We start from the raw sequence: 22,666 nt of genomic DNA on the forward strand, positions 1-22,666 counted from the left end.
ACGGTTATAAAAAAAATCTGTATTTCTTAAGTTGAGACCCCTGAACTCAGTAAAATAGAAAGAAACTAGAACAAAAGCTAACAATAAAGCCGTGAGATTAATAGAAAACCAATGGATCTATTACTATCTTGTGAATATAACAATGTTAGAAAATTGTTATTAAATGTAAAAAAAAAAAAAATACCTTTCATTCAAACCTCGCTTGTAGGGGTTGAAATAGCACTAATCATTTAAAATCATTTAAAATTAATTATAAATATTTTGTTAATAGTACTACAATAAAAATATTAATTTGAGCTTAATTTGTTTTTCATTTCAAAAATCTGTTTTATTTTTTGTTATGTTTTTTTTTTGTTGTTGTTTTATATTGAAATGATTTACTTATATATATTACATTTAGTTTTTTGTCAAAATATGAAATCATATTTTCAATTTTTTTTCCCCGCTCTAAACTAATAGTTAAACAGACAAAACGCAAGAGTAATGCAAAGTGATAGTAGTTTTTTTTGTGCACACAATATTAAAAAAGAAGGCTCTATAGGAGATCCATTTATTTACTGTACAATCCTAGACTCCATCATAATGCAACTGCAACCTAAAATGAGTCTTCCATTTACAAAACACGTTAGACTATGTGGCAGCCAGAAATAAATATTGACCCTAACCAGTGCTTATCAATTGACATGGCGTTGATCTCACATACCAATCTGGGGGGAAATCAATCCTGTAAAAAAACAAAAAACCCAGGTAAAAATAAACTGATTTGAAAAAGAAGCATAATATTAAAAATAGATTGGGACAACATAAAGAAAGAGAAATGCTGAATTACTACTATATCACTCTACACGGCTAGATTTCTCTCCCTTTTATATAAAACAAAAATTAATTACCAGCAATATCAACAAATTGCTTAATTGTTTCTTTGTTGCTGTTTTCTTTTTTTTGCTCTTGTGTAGTCATTGACAATGAAATATTGTACAAAGTTTCAACAAAACTGTTTTTTTTTTAAATCTTACTAAACAGATAGACAGAGTCACTGAATACACACAATAACAAGAAATCGACACCGGAAAGCAAGAGAGAGAGACAGTGCTAAGAAGATAAAGATGAGAGAGAAAGTTGAACATTTTAGTTGAGAGATACAGTACAAAGTTTTGTAAATTTGCTTGATCGTTATTTAGAAACATACTGTTGTCACTCTTGGGTAGGCACTCATCGTAAAGGCAGGCAACTCAACACAGTTTAACAGGAAATAAAGACATGTGTTTGTTTATTCACTAGGACAAACACATAACATCCTTCAGCTTCCTCAGAGTCTTACTATTAATTTACCAGTCCTTTAGACAGCAACCCGAATGTGGACCAACGACAGCCTTCCCCGCTTCGCTCCAGGTCCCGTCTACAACCTTCAGGCAGCACAAAGCTGGCTTCTTAGTTTCCAAACATTCAGACTCTTCACTGATGCACTGTTATTTTCTCTATCCTAGTGTCACGTACACTATGACCATATATGGTAACAGTTTCGGGTTGTTTGCCGACATAGTTTGACATAGCTGGGAAAAAAACCAAGCATGCAATTAAATGAACTCCATTGGTTCCGAAAGTTAATTGTTGTACTTTAGACTGCAATGATTGGTTGGTCTGGGAGGGGTAAGTTGTTGATCACGTGATTACGAGCTGAAGCCCGGATGAAGCGTGTAGCTCCCAGCCAGTCTTGTCTCGGAAGTTGTAGTATCAACATCTAACTTGTATGTAACGTGAATTTGAGAATATATATTTTATTTGTATGAAGACTCAGATATACTATTGTGTAGATTTAATTCAAGTACATTTTAACCATTGTAACTATTTGTGAATAGTGTTTTCAAGTTATTAATTAAAGTAATTGTTTTTGGACGAAGAGAAGTTTCTTCATTGAATTTAGAACGTACTTAGATCATATCTGTCAAGAAGTAGCTCCTAGACCTAGATGATCCTCTTATCAATTGGCAACATTCTGTATGATCGTATTATCAACATAGATCTGTCTACTTCTATACGATCATCTTATCGAAAGATCATTTCAAGATCCTCGGTAATCACGATCATTGATGGTATAATATAGTTCAAGTGTGATCGTGACAGTAGCACCATCTTAGATTGGGACATCAACACCATTGATGATCGTGATACCTAGTGTCTTCTTGTTTACGTTCACTAGTGCGCTAGTTCGCACTGGCGGATTTAGGATTTGAGCTTGGATGTCAGTCATTCGTGCATGAATTTAATTTTTTATTGCAAACATTACTGATGATTGCATTTTAGGTCTAGATTTTCTGTAGAAATTTGGATTTTCCATTAACATTAGCAGAGGAACTTTGATGTATGGAAATGTGGAGATTCCTTTGTTAGGCGAAGAAGGGAACGATCGAATGATGAAAATACTATTGACGGAGGATACAAGTCTGCCTGCACAGTCCAAATCAATTATTTGGGGAAAGTTAGAGAACGGACATGAAAAGTCGGAAACGGCGCTAATTGAAGGAACAGAAAGGGTCATCGCTTACTTCAGTCTAAGTTTGTCAAAGGCTGAAAGGAACTACTGTGTCACAAGACGTGAACTCCTGGCCGCCGTCGATGCAATAAAACATTTTCATAAGTACCTTTATGGGCAGAAATTTATTTTAAGGACAGATCACGCAGCAATACAATGGCTGGTTTCTTTTAAGGGCACTGAAGGTCAGGTCGCTAGGTGGATCGAAAGTTTGCAAACCTATGAATTTGAAATTCACCATCAAAAAGTACTAATTCACCAGAATGCTTGTCAACGTTTGGACCTGAATGTTTTAGGACCTTGGTCTGATGAGAATATCCGAAAGGATCAGCTGAAAGATGTGGATCTGGCAACCGTTCTTCTTTGGAAGGAGAGGGTACAATGGCCAGATCGGCAGCACATTGCTGAGAAAGGGGCTGCCATGAAGGCGTACTGGGCACAATGGGACTCAATGGTAGTGGAAAACGGTGTTCTTAAGCGAATATGGGAATCTACTGATGGGACATCAACACGATTACAAATAGTTCTCCCAAAAGTTAGAATCCAAGAAGTACCCCAAGAGTTGCACAATGGCTCCACGGGTGGTCACTTGGGTATTAACAAGATGTTAGAAAAAGTGAGACAAAGGTTTAATTGGTGTCGAAGTGGGATTGGGGCAGCTCAACCAAAGGAAAGAATGACAACGCTTAGGAATCTAGATGAACTTAGCTGTAAACAGTTAAAAGAGGAGCTCCGAGGCAGGTAGCTGAGGATCTTCTGTGTCAAAGAGAAGATGAGAGCTAGTCTTCGACAGAACCTGGTTGATGAAGGGGAGGATTCCGAGACCTAGCTGTTTGAGGTAGAACCAGATATTGGTGAGGTGCTGAACACCATGCGGAACAGGTTACGTGAACTTTGTACCTTCCAGGATTCGATCAATCATTCTATGGACAAACTGATACGTAACGTGCAAGCCCAGATCAATCCTTTAAGTGAGAGGAGTCCAACATCATTCAACAATAATACAATAATGAACCGTTACTCATTCAGGACTGTGGCTGTAATGATAGTTACAAAGAATTCGTCAATCTGAACAAGAAGCACACAGATGAACAGAGAGAGACAGTCGAAGCAATAGAAGAAGTCTGTTACGCGACTGAAACTTTTGCTGTACCAGCTTTGAGTGCCACAATGACCCGGACAGAGCAGAACAACTTTAAGCCTGCGTTAGAGCCTGTCACTTTGGACCTTAAGGACCTTAAGGACCCCTGTCGATCTGCCAGTGCCTACGAGAGGAACTTGAATTTGGAAGGGAATGCAAATGTCAAGAAACCCATCAACAGGGTCTGAAACCAGTGGACTTCGATACTTCTGTTTTCACCAGCGAGAGAGGCCCTAAAGGTGGTCAGAAGAACCCTGCAGCTGATGAACTTTTGCACCTTAAACGTTGTAAAGGTGCCTTACAGACAATTCTCCCTGAGACGGCTGAGGCTGACAGTTTGTTAAACAGCGTGGCTTCATGTGGGTCTACAGCTCTTTCACGAGTCATAATTAGAAAGGGCCTAATGAAGCGCAGTTCTGAATCAACTGCATTAACAACAACAAGAGCTGTCACTACCACTCTATGTGTCAGGTGGCTGACGCCAGTGACAACCGTCAGGATGGAGAGGCCACGTTTGCAACATCGTGTCAAGAGAAACTTGGTCAACTAGAGAAGGAGAAAACGGCACCTGCAGAGAGCAGTGTGAATCACTTTGTGGGGTGCACGCTCCATGCAATCTGTGACTCCCACTGACCGACCTCCACCTGCACTGATCAACCGTGAATATGTTTCTTTTCGGGACGAAAAGACTAAGGTGGGAGTAGTGTTGTAACCCTGCCTTGCACCAGTGCTTGAGGGGCGCACTAGCGCACTAGTGAACGTAAACAGGAAGACACTAGGATAGAGAAAATAACAGTGCATCAGTGAATAGTCTGAATGTTTGGAAACTAAGAAGCCAGCTTTGTGCTGCCTGAAGGTTTTAGACGGGACCTGGAGCGAAGCAGGGAAGGCTGTCGTTGGTCCACATTCGGGTTGCTGTCTAAAGGACTGGTAAATTAATAGTAAGACTCTGAGGAAGCTGAAGGATGTTATGTGTTTGTCCTAGTGAATAAACACCTGTCTTTATTTCCTGTTAAACTGTGTTGAGTTGCCTGCCTTTACGTTGAGTGACAACAATACATTTTAGGTTTTGCATTGCAGATAAAAAGTATAAATAAAAAAAGAATTTATAATTTATAAAGCACAACTACAATCAATAAAAAAATAAATGGCGTATCATCTTCTAAAATCAGACAATTTATATTGCAAGAGAAATATTAAACTGTAAACTTCTGTATGTTGAATTTTGGAAGCTAAAAATGAAGGAAAATTTTCGGCTTACAAGTGACCCTGTGTCTCATTGTTTCTCAATCTATGGACTAAGCACTCAGCAGTCTAAGTAGGGACATTGGAACATGGGGCAACGTCCTGGCAAAAAGAGGGGGAGGCGAGTTTATTCTCTGTCATTTTTACAGGAGAAAATAATTTTTGAATCAGACAACTCTGCACATACTTTTTCTTCTTTAGTGCTGTTTCGAAGCCAGTGCCTTTTTTTTTTAAATTCAACATTCGCCCCACCAAGCGAGCTTACAGAGCTACACCATGCGCCCCACCAAGCGAGCTTACAGAGCTACACCTTGCGCCCCACCAAGAGAGCTAACAGAGCTACACCACGCGCCCACCAAGCGAGCTTACAGAGCTACACCATGCGCCCCACCAAGAGACCTTACAGAGCTACACCATGCGCCCCACCAAGAGACCTTACAGAGCTACACCATGCGCCCACCAAGAGACCTTACAGAGCTACACCATGCACCCACCAAGCGAGCTTACAGAGCTACACCATGCGCCCACCAAGCGAGCTTACAGAGCTACACCATGCGCCCACCAAGCGAGCTTACAGAGCTACACCATGCGCCCACCAAGCGAGCTTACAGAGCTACACCATGCGCCCACCAAGCGAGCTTACAGAGCTACACCATGCGCCCACCAAGCGAGCTTACAGAGCTACACCATGCGCCCACCAAGCGAGCTTACAGAGCTACACCATGCGCCCACCAAGCGAGCTTACAGATTTACACCATGCGCCCCACCAAGCGAGCTTACAGAGCTACACCATGCGCCCACCAAGCGACCTTACAGAGCTACACCATGGGCCCCTTCAAGCGAGCTTACAGAGCTACACCATGCGCCCACCAAGCGAGCTTACAGAGCTACACCATGCGCCCACCAAGCGAGCTTACAGAGCTACACCATGCGCCCAAAAAACGAGCTTACAGAGCTACACCATGCGCCCACCAAGCGAGCTTACAGAGCTACACCATGCGCCCACCAAGCGAGCTTACAGAGCTACACCATGGGCCCACCAAGCGAGCTTACAGAGCTACACAATGCGCCCACCAAGCGAGCTTACAGAGCTACACCATGCGCCCACCAAGCGAGCTTACAGAACTACACCATGCGCCCCACCAAGCGAGCTAACAGAGCTACACCATGCGCCCACCAAGCGACCTTACAGAGCTACACCATGCGCCCCACCAAGCGAGCTTACAGAGCTACACCATGGGCCCACCAAGCGAGCTTACAGAGCTACACCATGCGCCCACCAAGCGACCTTACAGAGCTACACCATGCGCCCACCAAGCGAGCTTACAGAGCTACACCTTGCGCCCACCAAGCGAGCTTACAGAGCTACACCATGCGCCCACCAAGCGAGCTTACAGAGCTACACCTTGCGCCCACCAAGCGACCTTACAGAGCTACACCATGCGCCCCACCAAGCGAGCTTACAGAGCTACACCATGGGCCCACCAAGCGAGCTTACAGAGCTACACCATGCGCCCACCAAGCGAGCTTAGAGAGCTACACCATGCGCCCACCAAGCGAGCTTACAGAGCTACACCATGCGCCCCACCAAGCGAGCTTACAGAGCTACACCATGCGCCCACCAAGCGACCTTACAGAGCTACACCATGCGCCCCACCATGCGAGCTTACAGAGCTACACCATGGGCCCACCAAGCGAGCTTACAGAGCTACACCATGCGCCCACCAAGCGACCTTACAGAGCTACACCATGCGCCCACCAAGCGAGCTTACAGAGCTACACCTTGCGCCCACCAAGCGAGCTTACAGAGCTACACCATTCGCCCACCAAGCGAGCTTACAGAGCTACACCTTGCGCCCACCAAGCGACCTTACAGAGCTACACCATGCGCCCCACCAAGCGAGCTTACAGAGCTACACCATGGGCCCACCAAGCGAGCTTACAGAGCTACACCATGCGCCCACCAAGCAAGCTTACAGAGCTACACCATGCGCCCACCAAGCGAGCTTACAGAGCTACACCATGGGCCCACCAAGCGAGCTTACAGAGCTACACTATGCGCCTACCAAGCGAGCTTACAGAGCTACACCATGGGCCCACCAAGCGAGCTTACAGAGCTACACCATGGGCCCACCAAGCGAGCTTACAGAGCTACACCATGGGCCCACCAAGCGAACTTACAGAGCTACACCATGGGCCCACCAAGCGAGCTTACAGAGCTACACCATGGGCCCACCAAGCGAGCTTACAGAGCTACACCATGCGCCCACCAAGCGAGCTTACAGAGCTACACCATGGGCCTACCAAGCGAGCTTACAGAGCTACACCATGCGCCCACCAAGCGAGCTTACAGAGCTACACCATGGGCCCACCAAGCGAGCTTACAGAGCTACACAGTGCGCCCACCAAGCGAGCTTAAAGAGCTACACCATGCGCCCACCAAGCGAGCTTACAGAGCTACACCATGGGCCCACCAAGCGAGCTTACAGAGCTACACCATGGGCCCACCAAGCGAGCTTACAGAGCTACACCATGCGCCCACCAAGCGAGCTTACAGAGCTACACCATGCGCCCACCAAGCGAGCTTACAGAGCTACACCATGGGCCCACCAAGCGAGCTTAAAGAGCTACACCATGCGCCCACCAAGCGAGCTTACAGAGCTACACCATGCGCCCACCAAGCGAGCTTACAGAGCTACACCATGGGCCCACCAAGCGACCTTAAAGAGCTACACCATGCGCCCACCAAGCGAGCTTACAGAGCTACACCATGGGCCCACCAAGCGAGCTTAAAGAGCTACACCATGCGCCCACCAAGCGAGCTTACAGAGCTACACCATGCGCCCACCAAGCGAGCTTACAGAGCTACACCATGGGCCCACCAAGAGATCTTACAGAGCTACACCACGCGCCCACCAAGCGAGCTTACAGAGCTACACCATGCGCCCACCAAGCGAGCTTACAGAGCTACACCATGCGCCCACCAAGCGAGCTTACAGAGCTACACCATGGGCCCACCAAGCGAGCTTACAGAGCTACACCATGCGCCCACCAAGCGAGCTTACAGAGCTACACCATGCGCCCCACCAAGCGAGCTTACAGAGCTACACCATGGGCCCACCAAGCGAGCTTACAGAGCTACACCATGCGCCCCACCAAGCGAGCTTACAGAGCTACACCATGCGCCCACCAAGCGAGCTTACAGAGCTACACCATGCGCCCCACCAAGCGAGCTTACAGAGCTACACCATGCGCCCACCAAGCGAGCTTACAGAGCTACACCATGCGCCCCACCAAGCGAGCTTACAGAGCTACACCATGCGCCCCACCAAGCTAGCTTACAGAGCTACACCATGCGCCCCACCAAGCGAGCTTACAGAGCTACACCATGGGCCCCTTCAAGCGAGCTTACAGAGCTACACCATGGGCCCCTTCAAGCGAGCTTAAAGAGCTACACCATGCGCCCCTTCAAGCGAGCTTAAAGAGCTACACCATGCGCCCCTTCAAGCGAGCTTAAAGAGCTACACCATGCGCCCCTTCAAGCGAGCTTAAAGAGCTACACCATGCGCCCCTTCAAGCGAGCTTAAAGAGCTACACCTTGCGCCAGCTGGCCGTAGAGGGGAACGAATTTTTGTTTCCGTTGGGGAGGGGGGGGAGACGTCACTGTTAAAAATTAGGGAAATCACCAAGATCTAAAGATGTTTATTTAGAAATCTAGAGCTAAATATACTCTAAATTAGATTTAAATCTTAGTAAGTTGAGAGTCAACACTTCATGGCAACGAGCTATTGGTCTCCACTACCAACACGTTGTGTCGTCGCAGGTTAGTGTCAAGGTCTTCGGAGACTGCGATAAACTACGCAGATTTTTAAAAAATCAGACACCTCTCTTTATACTTGTACTTCTTAAGTGAATGTTTCAGAGCCAGTGCCTGGTCAATGGAAAATGTAGTTCTTAAGGGCATATCGCCTTTTTCTCTGGTAGAACTCTTTAAAAGCAAATTTCATTAGAATCATTTTTTTTTCAGCTTCCTGAACAGAATTTTTCTCTTCTGTTTTGTCCAGTTCCGAGGCGAAAAATTAAACGTTGGTCGTTGGCTTAAAATAGGCGTCAAATTAGGTGTATGTTTCTGTTGTGTTATCTGTATATGAGAGAAGAGTCCTTGTAATCACAACATATTTCCATAAGGATCAATAAAGTAGTCTTAGTCTTTCTTGTAATTAAGATGATAATTAGTTTATTTGTGGTTTATTAGGCTCAATATTAGTTACTTTGTGTGCTGATAATGCGGCCATTGTGACTGATTCTGATATTCAGCTACAGTCCCTGGTTGACAAACTATCTGCTGCTTGCCAGAAGTTCGGCTTAAACATCAGTCAAAGCAAGACTAAGATACTTGTCCAAAACACAAACATTGCACCTCAAGTAAGCGTTAATGGCTAACCACTAGAAATTGTTGATCACTTTTGTTACCTTGGCTCCATCATCTCCAACAACACTCTACTGGATAAAGACATAAACAACAGGATAGCCAAGGCAATGGCCACCATGTCACGGTTGCAGAAAAGAGTCTGGGACAACATATTACTGACTAGCAGTACTAAAGCCCTAGTCTACCGGACCTGTGTGTTGAGCTCCTTGCTGTACGGAAGTGAAACATGGTCAACCTACTCATGGCAGGAAAAAAAGCTGAATGTCTTCCACCTCCGATGCCTAAGGCGGATCTTTAAAATAAGGTGGCATAATAAAATAACCAATGAGGAAGTGCTACGCACACCAGGGGGCCAGGATATCCGCTGTGTTATCAGCAGCAGACGCCTTGGCTGGCTTGGCCACGTTCGTAGAATGCCAGTAGGTCGACTTTGACATGACATTCTGTATAGCGAACTAACAGTAGGCAGAAGAGCCGCTGGTCGTCCACTTTTACGGTATACTGATGTATGCAAAAGTGACATGAAGCTCTTCAAAATCGACACTGGCAGCTGGGAAGAGGTGTCACTGGACAGATCCACATGGAGAGAGAGCATAAAGGAAGGGTCACGGATTGCAGATGTCATACAAAACAGAAGCAGAAAGAATTGTGAAAATGCAACGGCGCCTGGTGATTATATATGCCCAACCTGCGATCGCAGCTGTGAATCAAGGATTGGCCTCTTTAGTCATACAAGAAGTTGCAAAGGGAAAAGATCGTCTCTCGAGACGTAAAATGCCACAGAATTTGTTACTTTTGTATTTTTATGTATGTATAAATGTATGTATGTATGGATGGATAGATGTCAAGCACTTTGACATTTGCACTTTGTTCAATTATAACAATATTTTGTATAAGGAGAGTTCTGTTTCTCATCGATCATACTTTCTAGTTTTAAGTTTATGATGTTCGTATTCAAATTGTCAAAAAAAGCTTCAACAAACATCTATAAAAAAATAAAAAGATTCTAGAATTAAAAAATCACCCTTTGGGTCGGGATTTTGTGATTTTATCATCATAAAAGAAATACAAGACACCGATAGCAACAAGAAACAGACACAAACACTCTTTTGTTTCCCTGGCAATCAAATCATCAACTAGAAACTGATATAAACTTTCCACATGTAATTTATGAGTGAGTCTGGTGTAAATGCACATTTTGAGTTTTCTATAGTTATAATGTTTTGTTTGGTGTAATGCACTAATTGTAAGACAACTTTCCTTACATATAATAACGATTATCATTATTATTATTATTATTATTATTATTATTATTTTTATTAAGATGCACTGCTTTCCAACAGCCGACACATTTGATTTTACGATTGGGCAGCCTGTGAGTTTGTGTTGAGCGTATTATTTTTCTTGATACGTTAGTTGGTTTTTGTATTTTCCACTACTCAGTACTGGGATTAGACGAAGGCTGAACTTGTTCGTTTGTATTGTACAACATGACTCACTCCTACACGTCACCCTTTAATGAACAGTGAAAGGAGCAAAAAGAAATAGTTATCAAACAAAATGTTGACTGGAGAAGGTCAAAGAATGTCTTTGTAAGATCAGCTGCTGACTGAGAACAAAAGAAGAAGTCGATCACGTGCATTGCCACCGAATTCCTACGTAGATAGCCATGGGACGGATGCTGATGCTTAGAATGATGATAATGTTTGTGTTTACAGCACTGCCTTAATTTTTGATAAACCAAAATATAAATTATGTTAAGAATCGTCTACTTACAATTTCTTTTTATAAAGAATAAAATCGGTATAGTTTCCTGTCGGATAAGTCACACCCCAGATCTTAAAGTAGCTACAACTGATATCAATAGCATATTCTTCTTTTTCCTGAAAACAAAAAGCACAACTATAATATATTAAGATTTGCATATTTGAACATGATAAAAAGAAAACGTTTTTGTAAAAGTATTTTAAAGATTTGTGTTGTTTTTTTTTTTGTTTATGTCATCTAACTATATAAAGAGTGTTAATGTAAATAGATGTTTACTTAAAAACAATGTGCTTCTATCATCGGCGTAGCCAGGATTTTTTTTCGGGAAGGGGGTTGGGGGCATTCCCCCCCCCCCGAGGAAAACAATTATATATATATATATATATATATATATATGTGTGTGTGTGTGTGTGTGTGTGTGTGCGTGTACATAATTAATCTTTATTACATTCTGACCCTTTCGGAAGACGTTTATTGTGCCCTAGAATAGGTCTTTCCTGGAATTAGTGGAAAACTTGTAGACTCCCCGCCCTTGATAGCAAGGGGGACTGGGGGAGTTCGCAGCGCTCCCCCAGCGCGGGTCGAAACCCAGCCGCCGAGCACTATTTCTGGTATTGAAAGCCAACAAAAGGTATATTCTGAGGTATCTACAGTGCATTATCTTGCTATTAAAATGTTTTTTTTTTAAAATCAAATGTGCTATTCGTACTGGCTTAGACCCTCTCGCGCCGTTCGGCGCATTTTCCGGCAAGCTGTTTCCGCAACTCTTATTATGCGTAACTAATTTTGTCGAAGAACATGTCCCGCAAAACCTCATGCGACGCTCTGTCACAACCTTACAAAGGGTTCGACTCCCAGTTCGGCATATGATTTATTTGATTTAGACCCGATCTCTATAACTGACTCCTAAAATCTGTCTTAGCCATCTTTGTTGAGCCACATTTAGAGTTTTTCAATTTCGGCAGAAGACTATTTACACTATTAATGGAGCCCAAGTCACTGGTAGAAATTTGTAACCTCTCTTGACTACGCTCTTGGTATTACATGCCTGTATTTCGCTTTAGATTTAATATCGAAAAGGAAAGTTTTATCGTCAAAATCATCTGTTGAGGGGTTTTAAACTAAGAAATCTCTGGAGTTTTTTTGTTTTGTTTTTAATTCAAAACCCCATTTAGCTACTGGTGAGTTTGCTTTAAAATAATATTGAAGATAGAGGTTTCCAACTCAAAAAGCTCTGAAGGGGAATTTTAAACTCAAAACCATCTGGAGGGGTTTTAAACTTTAAAGAAAAAGCCATCTGGATGAGGGGAATTGAAACTCCAAACCCACTTTGGCTACGCTCATAGCATTTTGAGTGCGTAATTTGCTTTTTTTTTCTAATATTGAAGAGGTAGTTTTCAGCTTCAAACCCCGCTGGCAGGGGGTTTTAAACTCAAACCCCCTTTGGCTACACTCATAGATTTTATAGTGTGTAATTTGATTTTTTTAAATTTTTTTATTGAATAGGTACTTTTGAGCTTCAAACCCCAACTGGAGGGGAGGGGGGTTAAACTCAAAACCCCTTTTGGCTACACTCATAGAATTGTGAGTGTGTAATTTGATTTTTTAAAATTTTTATATTGAATAGGTACTTTTTAGCTTCAAACCCCAACTGGAAGGGAGGGGGGGGTAAAACTCAAAACCCCTTTGGCTACACATTCTATGAGTGTGTAATTTGCTTTTTTGTTATATTGAGACGGGGTTTATCGTAATTTTTGCAGGCGGTTTTAAATTTAAAATCTTCCTTAGCTGTTTTCTTGGAATTTGGAATTGTCGTTTGCATTTTTTTAGTTTTGTTTATAGAAGAGGGGGATTTAACTGCAAAACCCCTGGTAGGGAGTTTTAAACTCAAAACCCCTGTAGGTGGTTTTAAACTCAAAGCCTATGGTACGGGGTTTTAAACTCAAAACCCCCTGGTAGAAGGATTTGTATCTCAAAACCCCCTGATAGTTGTTTTTTAAATCTCTAAACCCCCTGGTAGGGGGTTTTAAACTCAAAACCCCCAGGTAGAGGGTTTTTAACTCAAAACCCCCTCGGCTGTGATGTGGCAAGTGATGATTTAGTATTAAAATCTCACCCAAAATAAACAAAATTAAAGCAAAAATCAGTCACTTAATTCCGGGGATTTCATTTCGGGGGGGGGGGGGGGTTGAACCCCTAACCCCCCCCCCCCCTCACTCCTGGCTACACCCATGGCTTCTATTACTAGCAAATTTTAAGGGGGTTTTTGTTTAATATAGAGTGACTTTTTTTTTTAAAGAAAGCGTTGTTTCTACAATGTGTGGCTAAACCGGTGTAATAGTGTAATCTACAGATGGCTATCGAGTCTCGAAAACAAAAAAAAAAACAGCAAGTCTTGGGCTTGATAATTTATCGATTAATTAGTTTTTGTTTTTTAATCTAGTTTCTCTTTTATGTCTAATATGAGGGTTAATGGAGAAATATTCTTTTAGACCATCAGGAAACAAAACTAAGCTAGAAAAGGGATTGAACAATGGCTATCCGGATAGCCCATGCCACTCGGACATGTACTGCATGCTATTTACTGAAACCACCTTTTATAAGTTTAAAATTTACATACACATGAGTACAAAGATAGCCTATTAACTAAAAAATGGGAGATGATGTGACCTATGTGTGTGTGCATGTATTAATTTGTAAATGTTGGTTCTCGTAGAAAAAGTAAGCTATCATACCAGGGGCGTAACTAGGGATTTGGGGGCCCGGGGGGATTGACCTCTTTTGGGGCCCCTTGCATTTGACATTCGACATATGACATGAGATAATGTACGCAAAAATATATAAGCACCAAATCAAATTGGTTCAGTATATCAGTAAACTTAACAAAAAGTAATCATCAAGACTCTTTTAATGAATAATACCGTTGTTTATTAGTTAAATAATGCACAAGTGACACATCTCAATTGATATTGCTTCACGTCGTGCATTCTGTGCAGCAAAGAAATCTATAACATCAACTACATCGATACTTTGAGCACACGTAATTCCCATATGAAGCCTGTTTCCTCAATATGTCTATTGGTGATTGTATTACTGGTTTGTTGATGAAAAGTGCTCGTGCATCAATGACATCATTGGAAAAGCGATTTTCCATTTATTTCATCATATAAACAGGAAAAATAGCACAGTTTGTCATAAGCGTGTCTTCATCTAGCAGGTGTCTTGGTTCAAGAAGAAACCCAAAGGGATCCATTTTCTTTCCAGCCTTTGGAATCTGCCCTTCATCTCCATATGAAATCTGTCCAGCACTTCTGTCGCAACACGTTTGAATGGCAGTTTTATTGACAGTCCTACATTAGAACTCAACTTCCCATCAAGTCTTTTCTTTCTTCTGATTGTTTTGATTACATGGAATCCATAGTATTCACTACCTTCTTTTGCTTTTTCGATGGATTTGGGTTTTTGTCAGTTTCTCATCATTTTGCAGAAAGCATGAAAGGGTACTAATTTCTTTAGCAGCTTCCCGTATATGCAGTCCAGACTTTTGTAGTTTCTTCTGAACTATATTAATTGGGCGCAGGAACTTTGATCAGAATTCCAGATAGGCAAAACATTCTTAATTTTCCACTGCATGAAGAAGATTCTGTGCTAATATTATAATGGTATTACGTCATTGTTGGTTGTTTATATTTTGTGCGAAACCAAAAGGATTCAGAGCATACAAAAGTGGGAAAGATCCACATCTCGTTATGCTCGAGTATAGAAATACTCCGATAAGTGGACTGCCGTATTCACCATCACAACTGCTCACGAGTAGAAGACTCAGGGAATCATTCCAACTGATCCCAAACTATTGAAACCATCGGTAGCTGAAAATGCAGAGACATTACTCAACGAACGACAGATGAAAAACAAAGTGAAATACGATGCAAAAGCAAGACTACCTAAAGATTATTCTGTCGGAGAGTTCGTCTAGGTCAAACAGGCAGAAAGCAGTTGTCATAAAAAAAAAACATTCAGCACCCAGATCTGACATCATAAAGACAAACGATGGAAAAACATACAGAAGAAATCAACGCTTTTTACATAAGAGTTTCGATGAAGACATCTCTGGGTACTATGATACCGATGAAGACAATGAACTGCAAACTGTTGGAACAAACGAAACAGACAGTTATAGACCAACGTCTAGAGAACTTGTTGTGCCAGTCATGACAACCAGAAGTGGACGAATTGTTAAAGTTCCTAGTAGACAGGGCCGGCTTTAGGCCACTGCAGCCTATGCGGTCGCAGAGGTTCCCGCTCTTTCATAGGTCCCGCGCTAATTCTAAGTGTACATTATTAAATTAAACCATTATAACGTAGATAAAATAACAGGGTTTTCGCGACCTAGTGATTTTCCAGGGCCACCAGGAAATCTCATGAAAAGGCAAAATATACGATAAAGTCCTGAACTTTTTTTGAATTTATTCAAATCTCCTAAAGAATAGACGAAATTGACATTTAAATAAAAAGTGGCATTGCGAGCTTTCATTTGATACAAATTTATTGCAAAGACGAAAGTTAAAAAAATAATAAAAAAAAAATTGAAATTATGCTTATCCCTACCCAGGCTAGGCCCAGCGCGATCCGTTTCGCATAGGGCCCCGCTAATGCTAGGGCCGGCACTGCAAGTAGTTATCACTCTTAAGAACTTTAAAAGGAATGGTGTGATAATAACTTCAAAAGGATGTGCTAATTGTCGTGCGCGCGTGAAGTTTTCTTTGCATTTAATATTGGTGTTTTAGCGTATAGGAAGTAGTTTCTTTTAAGTGCGTTTTGTTGTTACGAGGTGGGCGCTGATGCTCCAGGACTACACCTTCGACGTGTGTCACATCAAAGGAGAGGACAATATACTTGCAGACTTGTGCTCAAGACTGGTGTGATTCGCATAAAAAGACTATTTTATTATAGCTATTGCTTGATATGTATGAATATGTATGTAATATGTATTGCTTGTTTTATTATGCATTGTAATGTTATAATAGTTTTATGATGGATGTTGTTCTTTGCGACATCATCTCTGTGAATAATTCTGTGATTCTTCAGCTTCAATGTTGGGCAATGTTTCCTAATTCCTTTTGCTGTCTCTATACTTCAGTTTTCAATTTCTTTTGGAAGACTGGACTTGTCTTGGCAAGATCCAGTTAGGGGGAGAGGGGGGATGTCGTGATCGCGTGAAGTTTTCTTTACATTTAATATAGGAAGTAGTTTCTTTTAAGTGCGTTTTGTTGTCTAGAATATTGTGTTTACGTCATCCTTAGTTCCCGCAAGAGAGAGAGCTTCTTTTGTGAGCTAGGTAGCTGGTTGTTTGTTTCCCCCTTGTAAGGGTACGTAAGTACATAGTTTTATTAAGTAGGCTGATCTTTCGGTACGGGTGTCGCTATTGAAAAGTTCTTTCTTGTAGCGGCATCGCTAGATCTAGGTTTTCTTGTCGTTTCAGGGTGTTAGGCTTTGAGCTATGGGAAAGTGTGTCGCCTTTCCGTCTTTGGAGTTTTGCAGTAACTCTTGTTGTTGAGGTGTAGGGAGTTGAGGTTACGTTGGGCGCCGAGATGGAGTGTGAGCGTGAAGGTGTGTTATGGAAACTTATTGGCGTTATATTAGACTAATTATTAATTCAATGATGACTTCAATGATAGTGATGTATATGTAAATATGTTGATAACTTATAATTAATTATTATTAAATATTGTTCATATTGATAACTGTTGTTATTCACTAACTGTTCAGTTGAATAACTGTTATTCGATGTTCGTATTTTACATGCCATTATCTTTAGGTTCTTGTGTTACTCTGTTCAGGCTGGGGATACGGGACCATCATATCATACCCTACTTAAGCGACTAAACCCACCTGACACTAATATTATATGATATTACGTCATTGTTTTTTGTTTATGTTTTGTGCGAAAGCAAAAGGATTAGATGGAAATAAAAAGAGAGTTTCCATTGGATTGAGGAAAGATGAATAGAGGGATAATAACTCGAGTGTGAAGTGTAATTCTGAAATTATAGACGCCACACCCGGATAATGGACTATTCTTGCATTATTAAGAATAACTTTTAGATCTGTTATACAATATTCTGTAAATTTAGCTTCAAGTTTAATTAGTGTAGCCATAAAATACTCGCCATTTAGATCTATTATTAGTAAAGGTAACAAGATACCTGGAATTCGCTGTATATCAATAATATCATGCAGTTTTATTCGTGGCAACAAAGTTTAAAATCTAAGACTAACTTTTTAAAAAACTTGAAATGTTGAAAAAAAAAGACACCCGTTGACACTATTTGTCAATCAAATATATTAATTTATGTATTTACAAATAAATTTCGGACACCCATTTGGGGGCACCCCCAAGGTGGGGGCCCGGGGGGATTTTAAAATTCTCCCCCCCCCCATCCCCCCCTTAGTTACGCCACTGTAATCATACTTCATGCATAATTACTTAGCTTATGCCTAACTCTAGAACTTTGACAATGTGTCCATTGTTAGGAATTTCTTTTTTTTTCTTAAAATAAAAGTATCTCTCAATGTAAAGCGGGTTCTGTTTTTGATATAATTCATTAATTTTTGTTCGACAGCAGCCAATTAAAAAATGTAACGTCTGACTTGAATAATACCATTGTTTTCGTTTGCCTACAGCTTAATGTTATAACTTTGAGATCAATATTAAAAATTAAGTGGTTCAGAAACAAAGAGAACAAAAAAAAAAAAAAGTCGTAGACTCTAAACTTTATAAACTATGAAAATGTATAAAGGTCCATTATATTTCATCGTTACTTTCAAAGAAATAACACAAGTTTTTGGTCAGACGACACAATTGAATGTTTATATTTACGTCTCAAAAATAAATATATATAGCGTTTTAGGAAACGAAATTACACCAACGCTTTTGTCAAGCTAAAAAAAAAATTATAATATAACCGTTACTAGCTGTTATCTAGAGTATACTTTCGGGGAAAAATTATGTTCTTCCAAACTGTAGGTAAATCTTTAATATATATATATATATATATATATATATAATTTTTTAATTGAATAATATCTTATATTATAAAGTAGAAAGTAAGGCGTATGTATGTATGTATGTATGTATGTATGTATGTATGTATGTATGTATGTATGTATGTATGTATGTATGTATGTATGTATGTATGTTACGAATAGAAATCAAAACCGTTTGACCAATCTTGATAAAACTTGGCATAAATGTTCCTTGGGCACTAACTTAGACCATAGTGTATGTATTGTAGCCCTAAAACAAACTTAAGACCCTAAAAAAAAACGTTTTCCAACTCTATGAAAGCATTATAACTTTATCGATCTAGAATCTAGGCTATGTTTACCATATTTACATGAAAAGATCGAAAGAATCTAGATCTTTGCAAAACCAGACACATCGGAAAAGATAATAATAAAATCTCTAGATATATGCCTAAATATCCCTAGACACATCTAGATGCTAGTTTAAGTGTAAATGACACAGCAAATCGTTATACCATTTCTGTCTTAAATATAACATAGGAAACCTGTTCATTTGATGTTAATTCTATTTCTAATTGCAATTACATATCATTGTAAAATTTACAAGAAAATTTGAATAAATGCCTTAAACAATGGAATAAAAAGTAAAAAGTGAATGAAAGTTGGTAATCAACTCACTGTATTGGTTCAACAAAAAGAACTAACTAGAAATAGTGTTTATTGCCACATTTTTCAAGAAAGTTAATCTGAGGAGGGGTGACACCCTTATCTACCTCACTAGGTTTATGGAGGTTTCCATGCTGATCTTAGGTGATCAGGTATCGCTAAATTACTTATTCCAGATGAGTTAGAAGAGTTGCTCTGTTTGCTTTTTGTAAAAAATAACGCCAAATAATTTGTAAAATTACTTTAAACGATCAAAACAAGACTGTGGCTTGAATATATTTCTGGTCCATTGGTGAATTTGATGGGGGTCACCTCTGAGGTTGTGTGATAACACAAACTCTCTTAGTAATCTTGTTTTTTAATATAGTATAGTTTTAATAGTTTTTCCCTATGTTTACTTCAATTTAATATGTCTATGATTCCTTTAAAATGTTGTGTAAATAAAAAAAATCCAAAAAACATTAACAAGATAGATTTAGGGTCTTTGTCTTTTTTTAAAGAGAGAGGAGAGAGAAAGAGAAACAGAGAGCAAGTAATGGAACTTTGTAACACTGTCCAAAAAAAAACAACAACAATTAATCCTAATAGCATGGACAAGATAAATCTAGATCTATTTTCATTTCGCTACATTCAAAAAATAAACGATTACAATTAATGAAACCAAACTGATATTTATCTTGATTTAGAGAAAACAAAATATCAAGAGAAATGTAGAAATGGGTACAGAAACGAAGAACTAAATTTTGTTGTTGGGGGCGGGGGTGGAGGTGGAGAAAGGGATAAGCTAAATTGCTACTCAAATTAGCGGGCCTACCTAGTGAGAGGTATATGCGTTGGGGGCGCATTATGGAGCGATCCTTTGCAAACGCCAAAAGTCTAAGTGTGAGAAATTACGATGCGCAGGTCAAAGCAAAACAAAATTGGGGTTTTCAAGAGAGCAAAAGACAGAGAGAGAGAGAAGGAGCGGGCAGTGAAATTTCACTGTAACAGGTACACTAATTCACAGTCTAAAAAAGTATGTTAGGTTGATCGTTAAAATGATTCCTGGTTATTAAATTCAAAAAGAAAAGAAGAATCAATGGGCGTAGCTGTTGTGTACTGATAGTATAATACAGAAAATAGAGCGAGCACTATGTGGCACTTACCTCAGAGTTAAATTCACACAAATCCAAACCACCAACCCAATTTGTAGCATTCCATTCTATTAATCCGAACATGCCGTCACAAAAGTTATTGTGAACTAGAGAAGTGATAGCAAGATTGTTAAAGAACGTAGACCCTCTGGGGTCATCAGGAGGGCTGCAATAAAACAAAAATAGAGTTATAAAAAAATAGTAATAAAAAAGTTACAAAGACAGTTTGTGTGTAAACACAAACTCAAAATCGACCCCCGAAGTGGTCCACCCAGGCAGATTTTAATATTTTCAGAGAGAATATCAGAATGAAATTCTATCAAAGGCAAATGGCAGAGAAGAATGGATAAAAAAGGGTGAAGGTGGAGTTCGGTGTGACCCTGTCTTAACCGCTGTCATATAATGATTATCTAATTGATCTTATTGCTCTGTAAAGGGTCAAATTCTTATTAAAAGCTTAAAAAAAAATGTCCGTAAAAAAAAATAAAAAAAAAATTCTCCCCTTCCTTTAGTTCTGCAAGCTGTGTCTTGTGTGAAGCTCTGCAATGCCCGCGATAATAGGAAAAACTAAGAATTAATTTTTGTTTCAATTTTTTTTCACTTCTATGCACATAGTAAATGAATTTTTCTCTTTAAAAATAAAAGTTAAACGTTGAATTGTAAATGTAGTAGTTAGAATGATAGAACTTGAATAACATAGCAATATAATTGTTTAAAAATATTTTTTCGACAAAATCTAAAACTGCTACCATAAATATGTTGAAAATATGCTAAATAGTCATCTCCCGTACTAAATAGCCTAATGTATTTGTTACTATTAAAAGTGAATTGTTGTAAAAATGGTGCATTTTCATAAAAAAAAAAAACTTGCATAGTTGATTTTAAAAATTAAATTTTTGCTTTCAGAAAAGAGAAAAAGTAGCGGTTGCATCAGAACTTAAAATGGTCTAAATGGATTTGCACTTTCTTTTCTAGTTTACGAGATCTAATCGGGACGGACGGACGGACAGACCACACAAAACTAATAGCGTCTATTCCCCTTTCGGGGGCCGCTAATTATAGTAAGACATAATTACTGGCAAAACAAAAAGATTATGTTTGTGACCTTTTTAACATTTTTATCTCTGACTGACCATAAAACTAAGCTGACAAAACCAGACTAATTAGTTTACTTACTTTACATTGCTAGTGAAGTTATATCTAGTAACATCAATTTTATAAAACCATCTATCTATGTACTTTTTGAAAGTCCACAGACTTTTTTTGACCAATCCAGGTGGAATCTCTTCTCGAACGTACATTGTCTGCATCTAAAAAAAAAACATAATTAATTGTGTTCATTACTTTCATTACCAAAACATTGACCAATCCAGGTGGATAACACATTGTATTGTATAAGACATTGTATATGTACAAACTACGTTACGGAGCTTCCAGATAATAAAACTGTACATATTACCAAAACAAAATAATACATAGAATCCGTTACCTATATTACCAAAACAAAATAGTACATTATATCCAATTTCTATATGACCACAACAAAGTAATACATGGTAACCATTACCTACATGACCACAACAAAATAATACATGGTAACCATTACCTACATGACCACAACAAAATAATACATGGTAACCATTACCTACATGACCACAACAAAATAATACATGGTAACCATTACCTACATGACCACAACAAAATAATACATGGTAACCATTACCTACATGACCACAACAAAATAATACATGGTAACCATTACCTACATGACCACAACAAAATAATACATGGTAACCATTACCTACATGACCACAACAAAATAATACATGGTAACCATTACCTACATGACCACAACAAAATAATACATGGTAACCATTACCTACATGACCACAACAAAATAATACATGGTAACCATTACCTATATGACCAAAACAAAATAATACATGGTAACCATTACCTACATGACCACAACAAAATAATACATGGTAACCATTACCTATATGACCAAAACAAAATAATACATGGTAACCATTACCTACATGACCACAACAAAATAATACATGGTAACCATTACCTATATGACCAGAACATAGTAATACAATATGTATATACATCATAATCTAGGTTCTTGGCTATTGTTTATCCAAATGGGGTAAATCCCTCAACCACCGTAAATGTGTGATTTCCAATATGTATTTCTGCAACATCCTCTGCCAGGACTTCGGTCTTGGGGAGGCTTACTGCAAGACTAAACTCTTGACAAGCAGCTGCCAGAGCATTCACAAGTCTCTGCAATCCTTCTTGTGAGTGAGATATGAGTGCCGCATGAACAGCAGTTCCCTAATCAAGATACGCCGTCTCTTCGTTTGACTGGTTTTATAGTTTTTCCATCGGATCTACTGTGGATATATATTCCATTTTCCAGAGGTTTAAAAGCGCTGGGAGTACAACTCCGCTCTTAATGGAGAACTGTCAAAATGTACACTGTCCTGCATAGTTTCATGAAAAGCTAGAACGGTCTAGCTGACAAGGTCAGACGCCTTGGTCAAGCCAATAAAAGCTACAAAGAGGGACTGCTTTTGTTCTCTGCTCTTCTAATGTAGCTGCCACAGGCAGAAATTCATCTCTTGTGGATCTACCATATATCTAATATATATTTACCAAATACCATCACGAGATCTCATCAACGTTCGTACGTATCCGCATGTAATTTCATAGACAGG

General features: G+C 39.7%; 1 protein-coding gene across 1 annotated transcript in view; it reads right to left on the reverse strand.

Moving 5' to 3' along the window:
- Positions 1-536: 536 nt before the first annotated feature.
- Positions 537-22,666, reverse strand: part of LOC106053735 (uncharacterized) — a 32,045-nt gene continuing 9,915 nt past the window's right edge. The window contains exons 4-7 of the mRNA XM_056027873.1: positions 21,120-21,253; positions 19,956-20,109; positions 11,128-11,234; positions 537-724 (exon numbers count right to left, since the gene is read on the reverse strand). Of these exons, the coding sequence (XP_055883848.1) occupies positions 661-724; positions 11,128-11,234; positions 19,956-20,109; positions 21,120-21,253 (459 nt within the window). The 3' untranslated portion in view covers positions 537-660. The remainder of the gene's footprint in view (positions 725-11,127; positions 11,235-19,955; positions 20,110-21,119; positions 21,254-22,666) is intronic.

Source organism: Biomphalaria glabrata, chromosome 4, assembly GCF_947242115.1.
Source record: "Biomphalaria glabrata chromosome 4, xgBioGlab47.1, whole genome shotgun sequence".
NCBI classification, from domain to species: Eukaryota; Metazoa; Mollusca; class Gastropoda; family Planorbidae; genus Biomphalaria; species Biomphalaria glabrata.